At 33.0% G+C, this 24,935-nt stretch overlaps 1 protein-coding gene across 2 annotated transcripts in view; it reads left to right on the top strand.

The window, feature by feature from the left end:
* Window positions 1–24,935, top strand: part of LOC114343366 (titin) — a 92,448-nt gene that overhangs the window by 16,827 nt on the left and 50,686 nt on the right. For both annotated transcript variants that reach the window (XM_028294186.2, XM_028294192.2), the window contains exons 3-5: window positions 5,981–6,121; window positions 6,986–7,319; window positions 15,965–16,108. In XM_028294186.2, coding sequence (XP_028149987.2) covers window positions 5,981–6,121; window positions 6,986–7,319; window positions 15,965–16,108 — 619 coding nt within the window. The remainder of the gene's footprint in view (window positions 1–5,980; window positions 6,122–6,985; window positions 7,320–15,964; window positions 16,109–24,935) is intronic.

Below are 24,935 nucleotides of genomic sequence, written 5' to 3'. Positions count from 1 at the left end.
AAAACTTAGGTAAAACTTCAGGTAAATTATGGCCCTCCCTGCGGTCGGGCCATAAACTTTACCTTCAGGATTAAATGTACTACTTCAGTCCCGCGGTATATAATGTACTATTATTAGGAAATACCTCGACGAACAAATTATATCTTCTATCAGCCCAAGCCAAAAACAAGCAGTGAATGTCACACCTACCGTAATAAATAGATATATTTTATTATTGGTCTGTCAATGCCAAAATCAGGATAAACAAAAAGGTATTTTCATTTATGAATCACGCTATAATCACGCTGAGGCCGCCCATAGAAGACTCAAGATGGAATTGGGAGCAGATCATCCAACCATATGGAAATTTATAGATGGCCTGCGTCAGGTGCAGAAAGGTCGAGATGTCTATTTCGAGCAACTTGTGGCAGGTAATCTCCCACCATTGAAATTAAGAAAATACAGAGACGCAGATGATCGCATTTCACGGCTTGTGGGAAATTTTGATGCAAACGGGGATGTTTTAGAATTTTTAAGAGGACTAGCACATAATTATAATATGTAAGTAGGTACTTTATTTTAATTAATATTTCGTGAATAAGTTTTGTAGGTTAAATATAAATGTCTTGTATGTAAGTATAAATGTTTCAGAATTTTTAATTGGACTAGCACATATCTAATTATAACATGTAAATAATAACTAAAATAAAATATTCATTTTTCCAAAATCTTGTTTATTCATTTATTTATATATAATATCTACAGCTAGAAGCCAATTACAGATATTACATTAACTATGAGCTAAATAACAAGCACACACACATAAGTATAAAATTGACATATACAAATCTACCATTAATATTAAAATTTTGTGATCAATGGACTCCAATGTATCTACTTAAATAACTATATTAAAAGATTTTTTTCAAAATAATGTCTTACTAATAGACTCCAATGTAGGTATTTAGTCAACTAAAATAAAATCTCTGACGCCGAAATGGCCGACGCCGAAACGGCCTACGCCGAAACGGCTCTACGCCCAAACGGCCACGCCGAAATGGCCACGCCGAAACGGCGACGCCGAAATGTCCTAGACCCTAAAAGACATAAATAATAAAAATCCACAAGGAAAAAGTTTTCCTGTAGTTGGCTGTATACCATGTGATACAAAAAAACACTAAAACCTGTATAAAAGGTATATTTAAAAAACCCTCAAAAGGGCCACATCAAATTCACATAACTAGTTTGGTAAACCAGTCGAAAACTAGTTATGTGAATTTGATGTGGCCCTTTTGAGGGTTTTTTAAATATACCTTTTATACAGGATTTACTGTTTTTTTTATAAATAATAACTTATATTTGCATTAAGTTGCCTTAATTTTCCTAACTAGCTTGTTTATTTGTTTGAATTTGTCTGTTTGTGGTTTAAGTTTAATGGCAGCTAATATATTTTGATGTTTCATCAATTTTTGAAGTGAAAACTTCTTTAGGGACATTGTGCGATTTTTGGATAGGGGAAAAGCATTGAATTCGCGACCGTCATCGCTTATGCTATATATTATTTGTATGTATATATAAATTGTATAGAAGTATTTAAATGTAAAATAAATGTAAAACCTATTTTGGGATGGGGAAAAAAGCTTTATTTCGCGACCGTCATAGCGACCGTCATCTCTTCGACGAAATAAATTTTGTACGTATATGTATTGATCATGCATCCCTTTATGATTATTCTGAAATAAAAGCTGAAAGGCTGAAAGACTTCGGTCGATGGCCTTTTGGTACATTGTATCAATAAAGTATGTCTCTCTCTCTCTGTAAAACCTATTTTAGGATGATTAATTATTTATATGGGAAATAAGCCACAATTAAAATGAAAAAAATAATTTTATTAACGTTTCGACGCCCAAATCGGGTGCCGTTGTCAAAATACAAAATATTACTAAAATAAACAAAAGTGTTGTTGCTAAGCAAAAAAATTCTTCTAATAATTTATTTAATCTCACTCATTTATATTGGCAATTCAGACATATGTTATACATTTTAAAGTAGAAGACTTTAAAATGATATTGCCAATATTTATGAGTTGCGTTCCTGGGACGACTTACTGAAAGATAGTTCATTCGATTACATGAAATCAACCCCAACTCAAGAATATCCGTCATAAAAAATTATAGCATGTGATCTGTCTTTAAAAAGACAACCAAATGCAACGACAGTAAAATTCTCGCGTTAGAGACTTCATAGTAAATCACAAGGGAAAACCAGGAAAAAAAAACCTTGTGATACTATCCCGACATCGTAAGTATTTGGTCTTACATTAATTTACTCTCAAAAAATAATACTAAATTCTGACTTGTAACATGTTTAAATTACAAATAATATTAATAATACTAGATATGTAAGTAATACTAAAATATAAAATATGTACTAGCTCGATATTATTGACTTACTAATCTTGGTATTTTCTTTCTATTGACTTCCTCTTTCAGTATGGGTAACCACATCCTACTGCATTCTACCGAGGAATTTGCGACACAATTGGTTTCATTTAGCACAAGGAAATAGCTTCAGAACAACACTATTTTAGGATGGGGAAAAAAAGATTTATTTCTCGACCGTCATCTCTTCGACGAAATAAATTTTGTATGTACATATCTATATTATGTGTATCTATACATAAATTGTATAGAAGTATTTAAATTTAAAATAAATGTAAAACCTATTTTTCGATAGGGAAAAAGGATTTATTTCGCGACCGTCATCTCTTCGGCGAAATAAATTTTATACATGTATGTATCGAAGTGAAAACTTCTTTAGGGACGTTGTGCACTTTTTGGATGGGAAAAAGTATTAAATTGGCGACCGTCATCGCTTCGAAGAAATAAATTTTTGAAGTGGAAACTTCTTGAGGGTCGTTGTGCACTTTTTGGATGGAGAAAAATTATTAAATTAGCGACCGTCATCGTTTCGACGAAATAAATTTTTGAAGTGAAAATTTCTTTAGATAGGGAAAAAGTATTGAATTAGCGAACGTCATCGCGACCGTCATCGCTTCGGCAAAATAAATTTTTAAAGTGAAAACTTCTTTTGAGGACGTTGTGCACTTTTTAGATGAGGAAGAAGTATTGAATTAGCGACCGTCATCGCTTCGACGAAATAAACATTTGAAGTAAAAACTTCTTTAGGGACGTTGTGCTCTTTTTGGATGGAAAAAAGTATTAAATTATCGACCGTCATCGCTTCGATGAAATAAATTCGTGAAGTGAAAACTTCTTGAGGGACGTTGTGCACTTTTTCGATGGAAAAAAGCATTAAATTAGCGACCGTCATCGCTTCGATGAAATCAATTTTTGAAGTGGAAACTTCTTGAGGGACGTTGTGCACTTTTTGGATGGGGAAAATATTATATTAGCGAACCTTCATCGCTTCGACGAAATAAATTTTTGAAGTGAAAACTTCTTGAGGGACGTTGTGCACTTTTTGGATAAGCAAAAATTATTAAATTAGCGACCGTCATCGCTTCGACGAAATAAATTTTTTAAGTGAAAACTTTTATAGGGACGTTGTGCACTTTTTGTATGGAAGAAAAAAGTATTGAATTAGGGCCGTAATCGCTTCGACGAAATAAATATTTGAAGTGAAACTTATTTAGGGACTTTGTGCACTTTTTCGATGTAAAAAGTATTAAATTAGCGACCATCATCGCTTCGACGAAATAAATATTTGAAGTGAAAACTTCTTGATGGACGTTGTGCACTTTTTGGTTGGGGAAAAAGTAGTAAATTAGCGACCGTTATCGCTTCGACGAACTATATTTTTGAATTGAAAATTTCTTTAGAGACGTTGTGCACTTCTTGGATGGGGAAAAAGTATTGAATTTGCGACCGTCATCACTTCGCTGAAATAAATTTTGTACACATATAAATTATTTGTATGTATACATAAATAGCATAGGGCGTACGCATCGCGTATAGCGTATATGATATAGGTATAGCACTTCTTTTAGGATGGGGTAAAAGCATTGAGCTCATAATTTATATACTATAAGAAGTTTTCACTTCTGTCGGCACTCCCACGAGTGCCTTTAATTTTTTTTTATTTAATTTTGGTCCTTGTTAAGAGGGAAATTTCCCCTTTTTCCCTCCCGTAGATCCGCCACTGCTTCTAGTATGTAAACCCTGTTATTCATCTGCTAAACTTATCCTCTGATTCATTAGTTCTTGTAAGCAGTGGCGACGCGTGACTTTTTCTATAGTGTTACCAAACCCAGATGTAGAAAATCTCGTTTAAAAGAACCTCGCAAATATAAGTCAGTGGCGGATCTACGGGGAGGGAAAAGGGGAAATTTCCCCCCTAACAAGGTCCAAAATTAAGGAAAAAAATTGTTGTAACATAAAAATATATTAGCTGACATGAAACTTAAACCACGGACAGACAAATACAACCCAATAAACACATATTATAAGTTATTATTTATGTCTTTTATGTTGTTTTGGTTTATCTTTATTATATTTTTTGGTTGGTGTTGCATTGGAAGTTCCCCCCTAAGGCAAATTTTCCTTTGCAAGGGAAATGTCTAGATCCGCCACTGATATAAGCTTTTGTTTATTTTATCTGGAAATATGTCAATAACAGATTCGTAGAAAGAGGGTTCTGTCATTAATCCATTTAAAAAGCGTTACTCAATGAAAATTAAAGAAAATTACGACATTCGATCTTGCAATTGGGTATTTCTTTGACATGTTTTAATCCGTTTCATTGCTGAAAAACTTCTTTCAACGGATGCACTTGTAGCCGGAGTTATTAAAAATAGGTTTGCCAATTTAAAGGGTTCCTGTAATGCATTATCAAGTTCTGAAGACGTTAAATATTGATACAATTCTTGTACATTTTTTTTTAATATAATCTGGATCGTTATAAAGAACTGTCAATTCTGTTTTTTAACTTTACTGTGTCAAATTTTTGTCCATATGTACAAATTGATGAAAGGCCCTATCTGAAAATTTTTTGCTTTAAATTAGAAAACCTATTTTTAAGTTGGATAATCATAGTGTCAAAAATTTCAAAAAAAATGTTGTCAACTACACTCATCCATGTTTAATTGCACGCACACTGTAATAGGTAAGTAACCATTGTAACAATTCTCCCTACTCTAAGATTGTAACCATTCTAAAAAGTGGTAACGTGCCTACTAATATCCACAGCGCGCTTACGCCTTCGCCTTTCAAAATTTTCATACACGTGCCGTCACCGACCGATAGCCGTTGGACCTTCATTTGTATCCACATTTAAAAGTGGTAACATTAACCTGCAACCGAGTCGCATAAATTCGCCAATATTTTCGTGCGTCTAGTTGGCTTTTTAGTGAATTACTATTAACACTCATATTTCTATTGAAAAAAAAAATAAAATGGAATTATTTCACAGTAGTCATAAAATATGTATTTGCAAGATTTTTAACTGTTACCAATGGTAACAGTGGTTACATGGACGCTTCGCCAGTGCTTGTAAATTTTAAAAGTTTTAAGGTAGTATTTAACAAGTTGGTACCTCTGTAGTTTTCTGGCTGTTTTTTATCTCCTTTTTTTTTGGATAATAGAATTAGTTTGCTCATTCTCAATTCTTCCAGTATTTTATTGTGTTTTATAATTTTGGTCTGCGCTGCTCTCCACAATATTTCAGGAATTTGTTTGGTATTTTATCTTTACCTGCTGCTTTTCTGTTCTCCAGCTTTTCAAGTGTTTTTTAAACTTCCTGTATACTTATATTAACCTCTTCATTTGTGGTAATTTGATCAAGAGATGTTTTGGTCTCACTCGTTCCATTGATCGATTGGAAAGGAGAGGAAAATATGTAGAAATAAAATAGAAAAACAGCAGCATACTCACATGGTTTTATCTAAAAAAAAATTAGCAGCCTTAATTTTTTAATTGTAGAGCTCATTCTGTTGAGCACATGTATTTTTCATGTTGTAATTGATATTATTTCTATTTTTCAGATCCTAATTCCTATAACAAAGCAAAATCAGTTATTGAAGAAATAGAAGAGATTAAAAAGAGAGAAATTGAAGATCTTAAACGGCGACAAGCAGTTGCAACAGCTATTAGGTCTATGAGTATACATGGACCACCATCTCCAGGTTTGTTCATAATAATTGTAATGTTTTTGTATCTATAGCAAAACGTGGCTAATTCGAACCCGAAAGGATAGAATCAGTTTATCCAAACTTCATGGCGAAGATGATCTTTGTTTAAACTTTGTTTGCAGGGATAAAGAATAGTTCTGTAAAACTTTTGTTATACCAGGCTTTAAAGTTGACCAGCTACGATGAGAATACAGTGCTGAGAACACATAACATTTTAGGAGTCGTATTTACTTTCAAATATGTTCTGAGTACCAATTGAATAAAATTGAAAACAAGTTGTACCCTTGCCTCACTTTTCTTAGAAGGTTTATGTCACTCACAAGTTCTCCTTTACATTTCATTACAGTCTTTGGTAAATATTAGTTTTTTTTTTAAATATTTTGTGTCACAGTTTACACTCCTGCAACTTAAGACCTGGATACTAAGCAGATCCTCTCTAGCTCCAAGCGGATTCAAAAAGCCAAATTGGTTCACCGCAATTTGTTCTTAATAAATCTTTTAAATGCTTTTATGGATTATGTTCAAGAATGTTTTTAAGATGTAGCTCACAGGCTTATTGTCCAATGGTCTTTTCACTTTTAAACTCTTGTCTTTTTTTGTAGGGTTAAAAATACTGATTTTAACCATTCTTGGGGGACAAAGCCTTTTCTGTAAATGGAATATTGTTTTGCCATTTTAAACGCCAAGTTAACAATTTTTTTATCTGTTTGGACCAATTCTCATGTGACTTGATGGATCCGTTTACAAAGAAGCACATGTTCCATACACTTGTAAATCCTACGAGATTGTTCTGAATTAAAAGCTCTCTTTATGTATGTCAATTATGGTTTCAAAATTATATCGCAAGTCTATTTCCAGATCGCAGTTCGACTTTTAAACGAAGAGACCAAAAACAAAGGAACTACAGAAGATCAGATGGTTCGAATATATATAAACCTACTAGTGATGATTCCTCACGTAGAAGAGGATCCAGAGAACCTTATTCTAGTTCCAGAGAACCAAGAAGTTGGTCAGAATACAGAAAACCTATAACTCCCAGAGATGAAAACTTTAAATCTGTATCAAGAAAGGATATTACCAACTTGAGTTTGCTTGAAAAACTGTATAATTTTGATTCGCCATCTCCTGCAATTGAACCATTGGTAGTCGAATGTGAAACTGGTTTAAAGACGGTACCAGTTTGTAATTTAAAGTAAGTTTTTTGTTTAATTATTTATGTTTTTATTTGCTTTGAGAATTTAAAATTTTATATAATAAGAATCAGATATCAGAATATCATCATCATCATTTGGCTCTACAACTCTATGTGAGTCTTGGCCGCGTTTACTGTTTCCCTCCGTTGTTATCGGTCCTGAGCAGCTATTTCCCATTTACTCCAGGGAAATAAGGTTTTTGTCGGGACAGTTGAGCAGCCAGGTTGCAAATGGGTTTTTTGGGTACTATATATCTAATACATTATACATACAAAAATGCCCGTCACAGTTCGGACGAGAATTTTAGTTATTAACAAATAAGGGTCAAAAATGGCAGTTTTTTCGTTTAAATCGCTACAGGTAAAAATAGAATAATTAAATATCTTATTTTAATATTCTTCTTTTAGTAGATGAGCCAATGTTTAAAACGGCAGTTTTTTAATTTTTGTCCGATCATTTGTTGCTTCGAAAATTGCAAAATAAAACTAAAATTTCGAAAATAAAAAATTTGCTATAACTTTCGCGAAAGTGACCTTACGACTTTTATATTTCACAAAAAGTTGAGTCAAAGAGTCCATATACTGCACAAAAAATTATAAGATGATTCGTCAATTAGTTTAAATTTTATTCAATTTGTTTATCCCAAACAGCTTTTTTTTTTGTAATGTTATTGTTCAGAAAATATTAATTATATAGAAATTCTGTGAAAACCACATGAAAGAACAATAGTCTTGTTTTCAAATTATTGAAGAAAATCATTAAAAAGTAATTTTTGTCACTACGAAAACATTTTACTAAAGTAGAGTCATTTTTGGCTTGAAAACAATTTGAATAGCTTTGTTAATATTGACTGTAGAGTAAATTTACCTTGGAATTTCAAAAGCTGGTATTTTACACAAATTAAAAAAAAACTTTTCGCCTATGTTAATTACGGTCAAAGTTATCCACTTTTATTATTTAATTCACAGTTACTTCAATATACATAAAATTCTCCTGTAACAGTGTTAGTTACCATACTACTCCGAAACGGCTTGGCCGATTTTTATGAAATTTTACAAGTGTATCCTATGGGACTGAGAATAGGTTTTAATCTATTTTTCATATCCATAAGTTATAAGGGGGGTTGCCACCCTGACATTTTTTTTATTTTTTTGGACAAAATTGTCTATCTTAATTTTATATGATGTAGGATTAAAAAATACATACAACCCTTAATTTACACTTTTCCATCACCAACCCCTATTTGTTAATACCCATCTATATATTTACATCTACAAAATTCTCCTGTCACAGTGTTAGTTGTCATACTCCTCCGAGACCGCTTGACCGATTTTTATGAAATTATATATGTATATTCGGTAGGTCTTAGAATCGGGCGTAATCTATTTTTCATATCCCTGAGTGATAAGGGGAACTCCCCCTAACATTTTGAAATGTTAGGTGGGGATTTACGTACATAACGTACTCTACAAGACTACGAGTACATACAATTTAAAAAAATTATGATCAAAATCCATCAACAATCTTTGAAGATATTAATCGCAGCATATGTTTGAAGAATCAGTTTCATTTTTTGAGTGCACGGATTTTAATAATTCATTTCCACCGACCATAAATCGATTTCGTTAGAACGTTATTTTTTAAACTTTATTAACAACTCTGTTAAAGTTTAAAGTTTACTTAAACTTTTACACATAAACTATATACCTTCAACTTCGAAATGGCGCTAGTTGGGTTGCGTAATTGTTATAAACAAAGTAGCTGTCAATTAAATAAAAAAGTGGCTATTTTTGACTGTAATTAACCTAGGCAAAAAGTGTTTTTTTGAAAATTCGTATAAAAATACCAGCTTTTCAAATCCCAAGGTAGTTTTAATCTTAGACCATAAAAACTGATAGACACGCCGTAATGCTATTCTCTCGTCTCGAAAAGTGAAGCCAACATAAAACGATTCACACAGCTGTGCGTGACGTCAGTTTACGGCAGAAACGTTAGAGATTAGAAGTGTTTATAGGCGTTGTAAACTTTTTAAAGTGTTCCAATTTAAAAAAATTTCCAATACACTAATTTTTTAATTATGGTGTTATCTTGCAGAGCATTTAATTGTACGCAACGACAAAAAAAGGGGGAAACACCTAAAATCCAGTTTACAGCAGCATAATAAACAAACGATTTTTCAAAAAATTGAAGAATTTATAAAGTTTCTTAATTCACTCAAATATTCCAACAATGGTGAACCACTGCATCTAAGCCAAAGAAAAACGGGTTTTATTGGTATGATCATTAATTTAAAGTCAGTAATGCGAATTTACTGCAGAGACAAACTACATCTTGAGATATATCATCTTATAAGAGAAGTCTGGGAAAGAGAAGAAATACCGAAACACTGGCATGAAAGCCATATAATACCTATTCACAAAAAGGGAGACAAACAAATATGTCGGAACTATAGAGGAATATCGTTAATTAATACAACATACAAGATTATATCCATAATACTGTTTAGAAGATTAACTCCATACGCAGAGGAAATAATAGGCGACTACCAAAGCGGATTCAGACCGGGAAGGTCGACTATAGACCAGATCTTCGTCCTACGCCAGGTGTTGGAAAAAAACTGGGAATTCAACCGCGATGTACACCAAATCTTCGCGGACTTCAAACAAGCTTACGATTCTGTTAGCAGAGAAGCATTGTGGGAGACTATGATAGAAATGGGAGTACCTGGAAAACTGGTACGATTAGCAAAGGTGAGCACGGAGAACGCTCCCGCACGAATCAGAGTTGGCAGCAACACGTCGGAGGACTTAGACAAGGAGATCCTCTCGCCCCCCTGCTGTTTAACTTCGCACTGGAACATGCAGTAAGGAAAGCTCAGCCACAACTGACAAACGGATTTGCCGCCCAAGGATCAAAAATACTATTAGCCTTTGCGGATGACGTGGACACAATTGCACAATCCACCAGAGATGCAAAAGAAGTTTTCACCCTATTCGAGAACGGAGCCAAGGAAGTTGGTCTTAAGGTCAACGAGGACAAGACCAAGTACATGGTGGTTACGAAGAACCCAAGACCAAGGGTTAGACAAAACGTAACAATTAATGAATACAATTTTGAAGTCGTCAAAGAATTTAAGTACTTGGGAGCGATCATAACATCTGAAAATAACTATGAAAAGGACGTGGCAGCCAGGATTATTGCAGGAAACAGGGCATATTACTCGTTAAGGACCCTACTTAAATCAAAAATACTCTCAAGACCAGCAAAAATAAGAGTATATAAGACAATAATTCGTCCCACAATAACGTACGGAAGCGAAACCTGGACTCTGAATCAGCGGGAAACAACAAAATTACTGGTACTTGAAAGAAAGATACTGCGAACTATCTATGGGCCTTGCAGAGAAGAGACAACAGGAGAATGGAGAAGAAGACACAATGATGAACTCCAGACAATATACGGAGATGAAAACATAGTACGCTACATTAAATCAAACAGAATACGATGGGCGGGTCACGTACTAAGATCAAGTGACGAAAGACTTCTAAACGCCACATTCTGGGAAAGGCCCGATGGAAAAAGGTCAGTTGGTCGCCCAAGAAAGAGATGGAAGGACGCAGTAGCCAGCGATCTACGCAAAATGGGAGTACAGCAATGGGAAATAGCTGCTCAAGACCGACAACAATGGAGGGAAATAGTAAACGCGGCCAAGACTCACATAGAGTTGTAGAGCCAAATGATGATGATGATGATGAATGCGAATTTGGAAAAATTACGTGAAGGATAATATGGATGGAGGTCTGAAGTATCTTTCGGCCTATAAAGTTTCTCAGGATCACTTAGAAGTTTTCTTTAGTTCTATTATAGAAGTCATGGAGGTTACAACAACAACCCAACGGCAAAACAATTTAAAGATGAATATAAAAGACTTTTAATGCACACAAGTGTTACAGGATCTACCCAGGCTAATTGTATAGAACAGGCACCGTCCACAATTTACGCAATGAGCACAACAAATACTGTGAAAATGAAAACTGTTGATCATCAACTCATTGACAACTTTATAACTGATGAAAATAATAGGGAAATAATAACTAGTATTAACCATGATTATACTGTAAATAATTTAAGTTTTTCAAAAACAGTCATCTTATGTTTGTGATGTTGTTGACTATATCGCTGGGATTGTAGTTAAGAAAGTTAAGAAAATATTAGATTGTGACATATGTTTGTGTCAATTGAATGTGATAATTTACAATGTCCATTCATAAGACACAAACATTATAGCATATCAAAAAATTTTTAATTCAATCTGCTAAAGACGTTATTCATATTTGCAAAATTGCTGAAAGCGAAATTAGAATTATGTAGGTACAATTCAAAAAAAATTGAACGATTCTAAATTAATGACAAAATTGATCTTAAACGTGCATGGTTCTGTGTTTAACGAATACAAAGAACATATGTTTGATCATGATTTTGAAACAAACCATTTGTTTAATCGAGTAAAGATAATTTGTTTGCATTATTTGCTACATCAGATTGTACCACGAAGGTGAAAAACTAAATAATGTAATAAGAGTTGGAAGTAAGTTAACAAAACTATTTTGTTTTGTGGTCATTACTTAATAGATTTCCTACATATTTTTCACCTAACGTGAAATTTACACCCAAAAGAAAATTACTCTCCTTTAAATTCATTTTTGATTATCAAACAAGAAGAGATATACCAACGATATACTTTCAAATAAAACATTTATTTTTACAAAATTACTTTAAGTCAAAAATATTTATTAATTACTTTGCTAAATGAATTTTCTTGCATATTTTTTACAAAATATTGAAGTTATACTAAAATTAATCTAAAATTGGGAAATTTTATTAGTGCTTTGCTAAGCATCCAAACGAGTTCTTGCCGTATTGTGACGTCACTTTCGCGGAAGGTCTTTGCTTCAACGGTTCGGTACAAGGCGTGTCTATCAGTTTTTATGGTCTAAGGTTTTAATCTACAGTCAATATTAACAAAGTTATTCAAATTGTTTATGAACTAAAAATGACCCTACACGGTGTTCAAGAGAAAATCTAAATAAAAGTTGATCGAACACCCTATTTTTTTGCTTTTATGCTTGCAGTATCCCTTGTAGATCAAAAATAGGTCAAAATTAAAATCGGCTACGGGGCACTTTTTTGCGCATGCGTAAAAGAAGATTTTTTCTATTTATTATTTTGTTTTTTATTTTTCTTTATCTGTATAATTGGATTTTCATGTATTTTAATATGTTTGAGTATGTATACAATATGTATACACACTCAATATACACACAGACATACACATACACACACAAATATACCGGGTGTTGAATAGTCAAACGGGCCATAGGAAACAATGGGAAATTATAAACTGAAAAAAGGACTGAAATCTGTATAAAAAACAAATGTTAAAATTGTTCTACGAATTACACGCATTCCACGCATTACACGTGGTTTTAGGGGGAAGCCCGGGGGTAGGAGTGGCAATCTTTTTTGCATCTTTTTGGGGTCCCAAAATTGATATTCTTAGCAAAATTTTGGGATGCGTTTAATTCATAGAACAATTTTGACAATTGTTTTTAACACGTTGACACCGCAATGTATATATTATTACGGTTCTCTGGGCCGACTTCACTCTGAGCCTAGTTCGTATGACTTTTAGAGGTAAAATCTGCTTTTAGTAGTCGATATGATTAGATACTTTGGCAATTGTTTTACATCTTTGCAAAATTTTGGAATGTGTTTAATTCATAGAACAATTTTAACAATTGTTTTTAACACGTTGGCACCGTAATGTATATAATATTACGGCTCTCTGGGCCGACTTCACTCTGAGCCGTGGTCCATACAGTATAGCAGTCACTGCGAAGCAAGTGTGATTCGCGCGGCCCTCTAAGTAAAATAAGCGTGAATCGTATATGATTCGCGCGGCGTTCAACGTGTATACAGATTTCAGTCCTCTACAAATAGTTTCTCATGTTTTTTGACGTAAAATAATTAGGGAAGCAGGAATTCAACAGTTTAGACATGCCCATTATTTCCTATGGCCCGTTTGACTATTCAACACCCGGTATATTTGTGTGTGTGTATGTGTATGTATGTGTGTGTATGTGTGAGTATGTATACATATCATATACATACTCAAATATATTAAAATACATGAAAATCCGATTATACAGATAAATAAAAATAAAAAAAAACAGAAAAATAAATAGAAAAAATCTTCTTTTACGCATGCGCAAAAAGTGCCCCGTAGCCGATTTTAATTTTAACGTAGTTTTGATCTACAAGGGATACTGCAAGCATAAAAGCAAAAAAATAGGGTGTTCGATCAACTTTTATTTAGATTTTCTCTTGAGTTCAAGACCTACTTTACCGTGCAAGTTCCAGTGCCTAGAGGCCTACTTTAGTAAAATGTTTTCGGAATGATAAAAATGACTTTTTAATGATTTTTTTTAAATACTTTGAAAACATGACTTTTCTTCTTTCATGTGGTTTTCACAGAATTGCTATTACATTACTATTTTCTGAACAATATTATTGCGAAAAAAAAGCTCATTGGGATAAACAAATTGAATAAAATATAAAATAATTGACGAATCGTCTTAAAATTTTTTGTGCATTATATGGACTGATTGTCTCAACTTTTCGTGCAATATGAAAGTCTTAAGGTCATTTTCACAAAAGTTATAGCAATTTTTTTATTTTCGAAATTTTAGTCTTATTTTGCAATTTCTGAAGCAACAAATGATCGAACCGAAATTCAAAAACTGCCATTTTAAACCTTGGCTCATCTACTACGAGAATAACAGTATAAATAAGATATTTAATTACCCTATTTTTACCCGTAGCGATTTAAACGAAAAAACTGCCATTTTTGACACTTACTTGTTAATAACTAAATTTGTCGTCCGAACTGTGACGGGCATTTTTGTATGTATAATGTATTAGGTATATAGTACCCAAAACACCCATGTGCAACCTGGCTGCTCAAGTGTCCTGAACATGGTATATTTTTGCCTTATTTCCCTGGAGTAATTGCAGTACTCCCATTTTGCGTAGGTCACTGGCTACTGCGTCCTTCCATCTCTTTCTTGGGCGACCAACTGACCTTTTACCATCGGGCCTTTCCCAGAATGTGGCATTCAGAAGTCTTTCATCACTCGATCTTAGCAAGTGGCCTGCCCATCTTATTCGGTTTGTTTTAATGTAGCGTACTATGTTTTCATCTCCATATACTGTCTGGAGTTCATCATTGTTTCTTCTTCTCCATTCTTCTGTTGTCTCTTCTCTGCAAGGCCCATAGATAGTCTGCAGTATCTTTCTTTCAAGTACCAGTAACTTTGTCGTTTCCCGCTGGTTCAGAGTCCATGTCTCGCTTCCATACGTTATTGTGGGACGAATTATTGTCTTATATACTCTTATTTTTGCTGGTATTGAGAGTATTTTTGATTTAAGTACGGTCATTAATGAGTAATATGCCCTGTTTCCTGCAATGATTCTGGCTGCCACGTCCTTTTCATATTTATTTTCAGATGTTATGATCACTCCCAGGTACTTGAATTCTTTGACGACTTCAAAGGACTATCAGAATAACACATCAAAATGTTTGCATTGAATTGTTGAAAGAAAATTCTTCAATATACAAACTGCACAATCGGGGCGGTCTATTTAAACGGTTTTTTTTTTTAAATAACACAGGTGTCGTTTAACCGACAAGAAGAAGCCCCATGCTGAGGGCAGAGCCCCAATAGATCCCAGCATAGAAATTGTTCTACCAGGTACAACAGCCTGTTAGGTACGTAAGTCGTCTACAGACAATGCTGAGTTGCAACATCGAAAAGATTAAAATTTGTACCCACATTTCTTCGTCTAAAGATCTGGAGTACTGTCAAGGACCAGTCCCATCGTAAACTAATAACCTCAACGGAACTAAGGGTTTGTGCAATAATCATGGCGAACTCCAAGAGATATCGTTGTCATCTTTGATTAGAAAGAATATGCCCTTAGAGGCGTTCAGGCGTAATCCGACAGATGGTAGCTTCCCGCCATTACCTGCTTAAGTAAATGCGTGAACTTGTTCTAACCTGCGGTTCCTCTCGTACTCAGCAAGATACCAAGAAAAGCGTCCATTTTGCATTAAACAAGCATGTTTTGTAGCGTTCTTAAATCATGCCTATATTGGTACATGAACGATGAATTGCGCATGTCCATTTCTGACTAGTTTTGGAATTTGATACCAGTTGGAACGCTTGTAACGCTCGCCATTGGTGAAAACACTATCACCTTCGATATCACTCATTTTATAAAATTAATAAAAGCCGTTTTCGTAATCTAAAATTAGTTAAAAACTTCGTTATTTATAGCAACTCATATTTTAGAATATATTTATCTAAACATAACCTACAAACGGAAATTGTTTGTTTTGCGCATGTCAGAACGTATTTTGGATCATTCTGTGCATTGTACAAATCTAGTTGGAACTCATAGAATGCAGTGCTCATGCGTTGAATGGTTACTGGATGGTTTTGTATCGAGTTGGAACAAACCTATTGACACCACAAGTTAACAATAAAACTGTTGAGATGTCAATTGATAGTGGTTTTTATTTTAGGGTAACAAATTGTCGACCCCATTTAGTGTATAGCGTTAATTCTGATAGACACAAAGAGAGTTTTATATCGAGGGAGCAGTTGTTTCACTTAGTATCGAGCAAGCGGAAACAAGCCATCAATGATGTTATTAATAAGCAATCCAAGTAAGTATAATTTTTTTCCATATTTTCGGTAGTAATTACACGAGAGCTTTAAAATTATCGATTTGTATCCCGAGTGACACTTTGACAGTTTTAATTTCACGACGCGAAGGGGAGTGAAATTATGTCAAAGTGGCACGAGGGCAACAAGTCGATAATAATTTTAGAGTTCGATTGTAATTCACTGAGATTATTTCATGAATAAAATTGGCTTTTTAAATAATTTTAACTAATACTTTATTGATATCTTCACCTGAATATTTGCTAAACCTGTTTCTTGGTGTTCTCTGTGACAAGTTGTAAAACATTAATTGTCATTAATGTCACAGAATGTGCATTTTTGCATAGTAACGAAGAGCATCTGACGTAATGCTTGACGACGGGATATTATCAAAAATTATCGGGTATAATATGACAAGAGAGTGAGAATAAATTGAAAATAATGCGACAGTTTTTCGAAAATTTGTTGTCTGGCAATAGACACGAGAGCCCGCAGGGCTCGAGTGGCTATTGCCCAATGACAACAAATTTGAGTAAAAATAAAGCATTATTTTCTTATTTATTCTTACTGTCGTGTGATATTCGTAAGATTATTTTTTAATACGTATATTATGGATATTTTCTTAAATGTGACAGTTGTCAAAACTAGGAAACTGGTTGCCATTAAACAGAAACAATCTACTTAAAAAATTCTATCGGTAATTTTCTACAGTAGATAATTCTCAGTATAATTTTAATCTGATTGGACAGAATTAAACACGTGATCAAATATCTTACTATACGATTGGAAGTTAAAATCATCAAAAAATAATCGCTGTAATTTTTATTTCTGTAGCTTTCTATTATGCGCAATGACGGTATTATTACAAAAATGCAGGGAATACAATAAAAACGTATTCATATGTTATATAGATTTCCAAAAGGCGTTTGACTGAGTTCAACATGGTAAACTCATACATGTATTGAAACACATACAGCTAGATCCCAAGGATATTAATTTAATCAAAAATCTATACTACAATCAAACAGCGGTCGTACGTGTTTTTTTTTTAAGCTTACGATGCAATATTTAAAATGCACTAAATTATTTTACATTAGAAATGAAATAAACAATTTCTTTTTGAGAAAATTAAGAAAGATAAAATGTAATACAAAAACGGAAAATTATCTGCTAAAAAATGTTTATACAAAGTGATTAAATCTTTTTTCTGTAAAACTTACCTAAAATACATTTAATAATAAGCTTCAACAATAATAGATGTTCAACAAAAAAAAAATTTTGTGCTCTTATACAGTATGTCGGCGTAGATTGGAACCTATTGATAACTTTTTTATTATCAGTTTTACGAAAGAAAGTTATTCTTTATAAGAATCTAAGATGCAATCATGAGATATCAGATTTTATTAATTTTATACGAGGTATGTCAAAAAATATGAATTTCACTCAAGAGTAAAGTACCTTTAAATTTCACAATATCGAAAATTGTTATTAAGAAAAGTTGTTTGGAATTAAAAACTAAGTTTCTGTGTTAAATTACATCCTTCTAATTGAAATATTTTGCACTATAAGGGCACTTAACTGTTAAGTGAAATTCATATTTTTACATGCCTCGTATAAAATTGAAAAAGTTTGATATCTGATGGTTGTACCATTGTTTATACAGGGATTTTACCTTGGATTTTAGACCAGGTAGAGCATTTTATGAAGAATAACTTTTTTTCGTAAAATTGATAATAAAATAGTTCATAATTGTAATAAAATGATATGGGTCTCGCGTAATTTGAGAAAAAATGGAAACTTTTTTTTTAATCAGAAGGATGTATATTAAAAGGAGATTGTATATTAAAACATAGTTTTTAATTCCAAATAACTTTTCATAATATCAATTTTTAATATTCTGGAATATAAAGGTACTTTACTCTTTAACGAAAGTCATATTTTTGACATACCTTGATAAAGTTTGATATCCGATGGTTGAGTTTTAGATTTTAGACTATGAGCATTTTATGGAGAATAACTTTTTTTCGTAAAATTGATAATAAAAAAGTTCCCATATTGTTTCTAGATACGCAGACATACTGTACAGTAGGAAAAATGAAAGAATACCCATGAACGAACATATAAAACACGCTGTATTTTCCTGTCACCGTGTCACACAAAAAATTGGCCAGCGCAAGTACATGTAATAATAATTATTACGTGTACTTGCTCTGGCCAATTTTTTGTATGACACGGTGACAGGAAAATACAGCGTGTTTTATATGTTCGTTCATGGGTATTCTTTCATTTTTCCGACTGTATAAAAGCTTCTGTATAAGAATTTTCAAATTGTATTGACGTATTCGGATTCATCATAATCAAAAACAAAATAGAAACATATTTGATCAAAGTAAAATGATGAATTTAACGGTATTTTTAAAATTATTTATACAAAACAATTGTTATTGTTTAAACAATTAATAAACAATAGGGAACTTGCATAAATTTTTAAATTCGAAAAAAATGTTATAAATCACAACAGAACATAATTTAAAACATGTATCAAAGATAAAAAAGTTTAGTTTGTCTTTCGTTTGGCCCCTAAAGACGATTAAAAATTCAAATTAAAACAGGTGGTCCAAAACGCGTCGTGACGTCACTGGGTTGTACATTTACATTGTTCCAATAAAGTAAACAGAATTTTAAATTAGACGTTATAAACGTCAGTAGAAAATACATTTATGTGACGTTACAAGTGTTTTTGATCGTTTGAACTATTCATAGAAAATTTGTACTTTTACAAAATGGTTTTATTTTCAATAGTAAACCTTCGTTCCTTTCCTTCAAAAACAGTATAAAACTCCAATTTTAACAAACTGGTATATATTATTACAATGACATACGATAAATGTCATTAGAATATAAATATTTTTGACTTATTCCACGACGATGAGCTGGCCAAATACCCAAGTAGGTGGAGGCCAATAAACTAAAGAAGGAGAAGAAGAATATACCTAAATATAAGGTTGTGTCTAGGTATACGCTAACGTGTACGCAAATAAAAAAGTTAGAGTGTCAGTGATTTCTTATTTTTTATTTCTTTAGTGTTTGTTTTTAAATTAACTATGGAGTGTGGACAATTATTTAGTTCTTTTAACGAGTTTAAGAACATTTTAAAACAGTACGAAAAAGATAAGAGACTATAAATTAATATATATTTTTTTAGTTATAAATGAAATAGTATTACCGTCCAAGATTAAAATAAAAGGAAGACCTAAAGCTTTCACAATAATAATTAACTTGTTCTGAAACTATTATCCTTGTGGCATTTTTGTAATCAAATATTTTAAATGAGAACTAAGCCACAATTTAACTAAAAAATTGCTTTTATTGACGTTTCGACGTCTAAACCGGATGTCGTTGTCACAATACAAAATATTATTAAATTAAACAAAAATGTTGTTGCTTAGTAAAAATTTTTTTCTAATACTTTATTTAATCTGACTAATTTTAGTATTTTGACAATGACATCCGATTTGGACGTCGAAACGTTAATAAAATAATTTTTTTAGTTAAATTGTGGCTTATTTTGCATTTAGAATAGTTGATTATAATAATTCACTTACGTATAAAAATTATTTTAACAATATTTTGTACCTACATGTCATGTCAACTAAATACATATAATTATTTTGCTAACCTAAATATATACTTTTATATATATTCAGATGTTTCAAACTTAATTGTAATAAATCAATGTATATATATATATATATATATATATATATATATATATAAATATATATATAAATATATATATATATATAATATATATATACATTGATTTATTACAATTAAGTTTGAAACATCTGAATAGTTCTGCTTCCCTTCCCTTAACAAATATTTTTCTATCAAACAAACACTAAACATATCAAAATAGCGTACCAAAATGTATAGTCACTGCGCAAGCTAAATAATGACGTCACTGGCTTGATGAAGTTTAATTCGCGTCTACCTAACTTTTTTATTTGCGTACACGTTAGTGTGTACTTAGACACAGCGAAATATAACCATAATCAAAACTAATGCAAAACTATGTGATGTCACGGGCCGTTTGAACTATTTTATACCGCAGAAGACTTTAAATATGTATTTCGAAGTTATTACGAGTTTTTGAAGCGTGAAATTTTGAAAATCTCATTTTAAAACAAAACTGAACATTATTATCTAATAAAAAAAATGTGCAAGTTCCCTATTAGCGGCAAAATCTGTGAGTAGAACTTTTTACTTTAACATGTATATAAACTAACAAAAAAAGTTTTAGAAAAATATAAGCTAGTTTGAAATATTCCGAAATAATGCATGTTTTCGTTCTATTAACAAATTTTCAGCTTGCTATTAATAAACTTTTTTTTGTACGCAGGATCCAGGCCTATTATTTTTTGAGTTATTCATCTGTTTTTTATGTATTCTGATTGGCAGAAACAATGCCTATCGGCTATTTATAAACTTATTCTCTTGAAAACCTCTACGTGCACGAGAATTTGTAAATTGTCAAATTTCTCTTTTCATCTGTATGTTGTCTAGGAATTGTTTCACAGGTATATTTTCTTAATATAGTTAAATTATCAAATGATGATAAAAATTAAAATCGTATCGTTAACTACTATATTTCTTTGAGAATAAATTACAATAATTTTAATCAATATATATTTGACATTTCGGCTTCGATTTCTCAAAAATGTGTATAACCTATATAGATAAATAGTTTTATGGCATTTGGCGGGATAGTTGAATCTTACGACAGTTGAACCTTATTTGTCTCGCTCTTAGTGTCAATTCAGCCATGTACTGTGCTGATATAATAATAAATAATAATCTTTTTTTAGTATAAAATATTTAGAAAAAATGTTTTAGTCTTCTGTTAGATATGTCTTCAGATTTTATTCTTTAATTATACATGATTAGCTGACCCGGCGAACTTTAGAATGAATAAATGTTCTGTTAAATTATTAACTGAGTTACATATATTAGTTTTTTGGATTAAGATCAATTTAATTAAGTATAACAATAAAACACTGAAAACGTTTGTTTTCTATACTTCCACAAAATTTTATTACGACTATGTGACTACAGCTGTTTCGGCAGAGTGCCTTTCTCAAGTGATTTGGATTACTATATTCTTTACAGAAAGAACCCAGTACCTTCTGCTCTATCACATATACTGGCAAGATAACAACAAAAATAGCCAGATACATAAAAAAGAAAGGAATAACACCAGCTTTCAGAACTAACAACAACTTAAGCAAATATATTAAGAACAATACGAGCCGAAAGAGAAAACAACTACAGAGTGGTGTTTACAAACTAACTTGTGGTGACTGTCCGAAAACTTACATCAGTCAAACTGGCAGAACCTTTGACAAACGGATAGCAGAACACAAACGGGCTTTCAACAATAGAAAAACAGACACTTCTACATACGCACTTCACCTTCTAGATCATAATCATTCTTTTAATGAACAGTTTCAAATTCTGCATATTCAAAATAAAGGCCTTAAGCTATCTTTATTAGAATCTATGGAAATTAATAAATTGAAAAATACAGATATAATTCTGGATGACCAACTCGAGACAAACAGCTCCCCACTCCTCAACCTCTTCAGTTAAAGACTTTAAAAAGGCAAACCCATAGTAATCTAAATCACTTGAGAAAGGCACTCTGCCGAAACAGCTGTAGTCACATAGTTGTAATAAAATTTTGTGGAAGTATAGAAAACAAAACGTTTTCAGTGTTTTATTGTTATATAAAATGAACTTCCATCAAGTAACGGTCGAATCCATCAATAATTTAATTAAGGAAAAATCATCATAGCGATTTTTACTTTTGAGACCGCGGTTCTAAATAATTCGTTGTTACTACTTCCAAACTATTCCCTAAGGTTCTTCAGCCATGAGTAACGTCTCCTATATATGGATCTTTTACCTGGATTTTTCGTTGCATAAAGACCTGGAGTATCAGATATTTATCTCCTCACATCACATGTCCCACATATGTGGGAATATATGGTAATAAGAACCTCAGGGAATGGTTTAGATGTACTAACAACGAATTATTTAGAGTCGCGGTCTCAAAAGTAAAAATCGCTCTGATGATACTGAGATATTATCTCGGTTTTCTTCTCTTAATTATTAGAAGTACTTCTCTTTTTTTATGCATACGTCTCGGTACCTGTACTTTGGTTATTCTATCTACCCATGAGATCTTCAGTACTCTTTGGTACATCCACATCTCCAATGCCTCCAGTCTCCTCACGTCAATTTTCTTCAGTGTCGACGCTTCCATCCCTTAGTGTAATACGGATAGCACATCGCACCTCAACAGTGGTATTTTTAACTCAAGTTTAAGTCCCGACAGCAGAGGAGCCTCTTCATTCTTGTAAATGTGCTTTTGGCCTGTTCGATTCTGATTCGTAGTTCTTGAGAGCTATCCTTGTTTTCATTAATGGTTATACCTAGGTATTTGAATTCTCTTACCCTTTCAATTGGCTGATTCTGTACATACGAGGTCTGGCTATTAAATAACGACTGCGCGTGCAGAAGGCGTCCTAGAGCGGAAGAGTGGGAAACGAATGCAGCATTGGATAGCTGAAAGTGTTTACTCTTTCAGTACGAAAGCACGTTTTTGTCGCTCTAATAGTATTTTTTCTGTAGAGGTTACAAAAGAACGTGTATTTTTCTCGTGCCGATAACAATGTGTGACGAAAAACATGAGCAACGGAGTAATGTGAAATTTCTCGTTAAATTAAAAAAAAAACTCCGACTGAGTGCTATAATTTGTTGAAAGAGACCTATGGTGAGAATTCTCTATCTCGTGCGCGTGTTTTCGAATGGTATAAACGGTTTTCTGAAGGCCGAGAGAGCGCCGGAGATGACCAACGTCCAGGTCGACCTGTCTCTGTTTCAACTCCGGAAACAGTGACCAAAATAAACGGAGATCGTCCTATGACCATTCGAATGATTGCTGAGACTGTAAACGCCGATAAAGAAACTGTCAGAAAAATTTTACATGACGAATTGAACATGAAGAAAGTCTTTGCGAAGTTGTCCCAAAAAAATTGACCCCTGACCAACAGCTCGTCTGTCAACAGATCTGCTCAGATTTTCTTGAGAGGTTACAGGAAGAGCCTGAATTAATGGAAAACATCATCACTTGCGATGAAACCTGGATATTCAAATACGATATTGAAATTAAGCGACAATCCATGGTTTTCCACTGGAAAACTCTTGCATCGCCAAGAATGAAAAAAGCAAGGATGTCGAAATCAAAATTTAAAGCCATGCTAATCGTTTTTTTTTCGACATTAACGGCATCGTGATGACTGAATGGGTTCCATAGGGTCAAACTCTAAACCAAGCTTACTATTAGAAAGTTTTGGCAACGCTGCGAGAGCGAATTCGTAAGAAACGGCCGGAGTTGTGGAAAAACAAGTCGTGGATCTTGCACCAGGACAACGCACCTACCCATAACGCGCTGTCTGTGAAGTGTTATTTAGCCGCTAGATGCATTCCAGTGCTCGAACACCCGCCGTATTCGCCTGATGTAGCACCCTGTGACTTTTTCCTGTTTCCGACGATCAAGTCTGCCTTAAAGGGAATCTTAACAAAAGAAGACTTCCAGCATTGCTTTGACCAATGGAAAAAACGAATGGAACGGTGTGTGGCGAGGGAAGGGGAATATATTGAAGGAGAGCATTCGATTGTAGAATAATTTTTAAAATAAAGATCTTTTTCATAAGCAGTCTCGTTATTTAATAGCCAGACCTCGTATATCTCACGAATGTCCCGAGTTGTCTTTGTTATTATCATATATTTCGTCTTGCTTGTTGAGCGATAGTCCATATTCTGCACTTACCGCGGTCACTTTATTAAGCAGTACCTGTAGGCCTTTATGTGATTCGGCTAAAAGAATTGTATCATCAGCGTATCAGGTATCAGGATATTTATGATCATGCCATTAATTCTAACGTCTATGTTCTGTTCATCCATTGCATTATTTAATATGTCTTCCGAGTATATATTAAATAATATTGGTTAAAGTACTTGTCGAACACCTCTTTGTATTTCTATTTCTTCTGATGTTATGTCTTCTATTCTCACTACTGCTTTTTGGCCTTAATATAAGTTTGAAATTATTCTTATATCTCTGAGGTCTAATATTTTTTCTAATGCTTCAATCAGTTGGTCATGTTTAACCCTATCAAAAGCCTTATTATAGTCTATAAAACACACGTACAGTTCTTGATTCATATCTATACATCTTTGGGACAGGACGTTAGTCCGAGTGCGAATACTGCCTCCCTTGTTCCTAGGTCTTTACAGAATCCAAATTGTGAATCGCTGATGTCTATCACAAATCAGTTTGTCATGTTTTGTTCTATTGAACGCTTCCTGGTAATCGACAAAACACACACATAATATGTATATCATAACTAACGTCTCTACATCATTGAAGAACTTGTTGAAGTAGATATACTCTGGGCTAATTAGCAAAATACAAGGAAAAGTTATTTACCAGCAATTTTATTGCTGGAATCGAATCTTATGATTGTATATATTATTATTAATATAGGTATGCAAAGTCCGCAGATAGTGTGCTACTTTTTTTATAAACAAAATGGCGATCGAAAATCGTGTTTTTTTTTCAATTTTTGCTCTATAACTCCAAAGATTTTAACTTTACACCAAAAATACCCAAATAAAAATTCACCGTAATTAAATTCTGCATAGAGACGTGTTTTTTCCCGATTTGCTTTGATGAAAATTTTCCCCGGAAAATGCGGGTTTTTT

Source organism: Diabrotica virgifera, chromosome 5, assembly GCF_917563875.1.
Source record: "Diabrotica virgifera virgifera chromosome 5, PGI_DIABVI_V3a".
Classification (NCBI taxonomy): Eukaryota; Metazoa; Arthropoda; class Insecta; order Coleoptera; family Chrysomelidae; genus Diabrotica; species Diabrotica virgifera.
Note: the sequence above shows the minus strand (reverse complement) of the source record. Positions and strands in the feature narration are given on the sequence as shown.